The sequence below is a fragment of the Stylophora pistillata genome, chromosome 4, assembly GCF_964205215.1.
Source record: "Stylophora pistillata chromosome 4, jaStyPist1.2, whole genome shotgun sequence".
In the NCBI taxonomy this organism is placed as follows: Eukaryota; Metazoa; Cnidaria; class Anthozoa; order Scleractinia; family Pocilloporidae; genus Stylophora; species Stylophora pistillata.
The window spans coordinates 15,690,730-15,693,229 of NC_142522.1; the positions used below are offsets into that span (position 1 = coordinate 15,690,730).

General features: G+C 36.0%; 2 protein-coding genes across 2 annotated transcripts in view; one reads left to right on the plus strand and one right to left on the minus strand.

Annotated features, from left to right (window-relative positions):
- The window catches only part of LOC148732611 (uncharacterized), a 2,546-nt gene extending 703 nt beyond the window's left edge, over positions 1–1,843 (plus strand). The window contains exon 2 of the mRNA XM_088756194.1: positions 1–1,843. This exon is cut by the window's left edge and continues 352 nt beyond it. Within this exon, the coding sequence (XP_088612320.1) occupies positions 136–1,422 (1,287 nt within the window). The 5' untranslated portion in view covers positions 1–135 and the 3' untranslated portion in view covers positions 1,423–1,843.
- LOC148732612 (uncharacterized) overlaps positions 1,726–2,500 on the minus strand; it is a 1,950-nt gene continuing 1,175 nt past the window's right edge. The window contains exon 1 of the mRNA XM_088756192.1: positions 1,726–2,500. This exon is cut by the window's right edge and continues 1,175 nt beyond it. Within this exon, the coding sequence (XP_088612318.1) occupies positions 1,919–2,500 (582 nt within the window). The 3' untranslated portion in view covers positions 1,726–1,918.

The following is a 2,500-nucleotide window of genomic DNA, read 5'->3' on the forward strand; positions in this document are numbered from 1 at the left end:
AAAGCACAGTGTTGTCACAGTTTCTCAAAAAACGATCTGCCCCATCAATGAAAAATTGCCCTCAATATAATATCTGGTAATGTGGAGCATGCGGTATGCACTTGTATATCAGGGAATGCTGGACTTTGCAACCATATGATAGGACTGATGTTTAAACTTTGTAAGTTCACCATATATAAATGCACAGTGACTACAGATCTTAGCCATGAAGCTGACCAGCAAGCCACCCTAGCTTGCACATCTAAGTTGCAACAGTGGCACCAGAAAGGAGGTGGCAAAAAAATTAAGCCAGAACCAGTCATGGAGATGGTTATTGAAAAAACAAAACTCAACGATACCAAGACTAGGTCTGGGGTAAAGTGTCTACTCTATGAAGCAAGAAGGAACTGTTTGCATGACATGAAAGCTGAGCAGATACTGAGAGCGACTCTTTCAACAACTGAACCAAACTGTGGCTTTACGCATATGTCAAATGTGCAAGTACAAGAGAGTAAAGAAACAAAGTATGGTAAATGTCCCAAAGGGTCATACACATCTTATCAAGTGGGGTATAGTGAGGCAAACTTTACTGCTGTTGCAGATATTAATACAATAAGAAGACTTGCACTACCTATTGCAGTCAATCTGGTCTATCCACAATTGCCATTGAGAAATTCAGATGAAACTCTACAAATTCCAGATGGTATGAGTAATGATGAACTTTCCTTTCTGCGTGGCTTGGAAGTAGATGAAAAAAAGATCAATGAAATTGAAAATGAATCAAGGGAACAAGCCAATTCTGCAAGATGGTCTGAAGAACGAAGGTGGAGGTTTACTGCTTCCAACTTCCACACTATCTCAAAGAGACAAAGAAACCACGACAATTTTGCTGACTCCCTTATAAACCCTAAAGAGGTCAAAACAGTTTATACTGAGCATGGGAAAAGGTATGAGTCAACTGCTTTACTAGAATACCACAAATTCATGTTTCATCAAAAAACACCAGTAAAAGTTTTACCCTGTGGATTGGTTGTGTCCAAAGATTTCCCTATTCTTGGGGCAAGTCCAGATAGTAGGGTCATTGATACTGGTTGCGTTTACCACTTTGGAATTGCTGAGGTGAAATGCCCATACAAGTATTTTAATGTTCATCCCCTCAATGCTGCTGATGATTCAAAATTTTTTATGGAGAAGATCAGTGATAAACAATGCAAATTAAAGGAAAACCACATGTATTACTCACAAGTTCAGGGGCAAATGGGCATCACAGGTGCTATGTGGTGTGATTTTATTGTATACACAAAAGTTGGCCTCTATGTTCAAAGAATCTCTTTTGATCCAGACTTCTGGAATCAGCTCAGACAACAACTAGTTAGTTATTTCTTTAATCATTTTATCCATTTTGCTGCTAAGAGTTACAGTGAACAACAGAATGATAATTAGAATTTTTTTTTTAAATATTGAGACTGATAGTCTCTTACCGATATTAGAGGAAGTGTTACAGAAAGTTACTGACAAATAGTGACTTATTTGTATTTTTGCTCATTAAACATATTGTATGCAACCATCTTCAAGCCAAATTGAATTTTTGCTCAAATTTTTCTGAAAATTTTTGATAGCTTTTTCTCTTTTTGCTCCACGTGACCAAATTAAATTGATTGTACAGATTCATTAATTAAAGCTTTGTTGGTTGATTGGTAGAAGTAGTGACAATAGTTATGAATAGAGTTGGCATTGCCACATCAATCTTGTTGAGTTAGTTTATTATTTTGATACAATAATGTAGTTTCATTATTTAAATGTACATTGTGATAAATTATCAGCTTGTATCTAAAAAGAAATTAAAACAGAACATTATTTCTTAGTTATTAATAATGTATTATTAGTCATAATTACTTAATATGAATATCAAATTGAATTTTGTTTTGGTCAAATCAAGTTAGATTGAAATTATGTTTGGTTGAGCATTGCATAGAATGGCACAGGCTGCCCACATTTGATTAACTATACCAAACTGATGCAAAGGGACTACTCGATCCCAAACATGAAAGTTTTTTATTTTATTTATTGCTCGTTCAATGTGGATCCTAAGGCTTGCAATTTCCTGAGTTAGTATGACATTCTCTGCATCCATTTGAGCTGATGCTCCCAAAAATGGTGGTAGATTTAGTGAAACCCCAAGTGGAAGCAAATCCTGGATTGTGAATCCTTTGTCAGCCATGACAGAGTCCTTTTCATCAAAAGTCATATCCAAAAACCCACTTCTCTCAACTATTTCTCTGTCAGATATAGACCCAGTATACAATTGACTAACAAATGTAATGGCACCACCAGGAGAAATGCCAACTAAACCCTTGAGAGTGGTATGGTTTTTGTAGCTACTAAATAACTCTGAATTTTTCTGCAAACTGCTTGGCATTTGACATTTCACTTCGGTGCAGTCAATAATCACTCTTGTTGACTTGTATTTCTCTTTAAAGGACTCAGGCATATTTGCATCAACATCTTCTCTTGTTGGCCA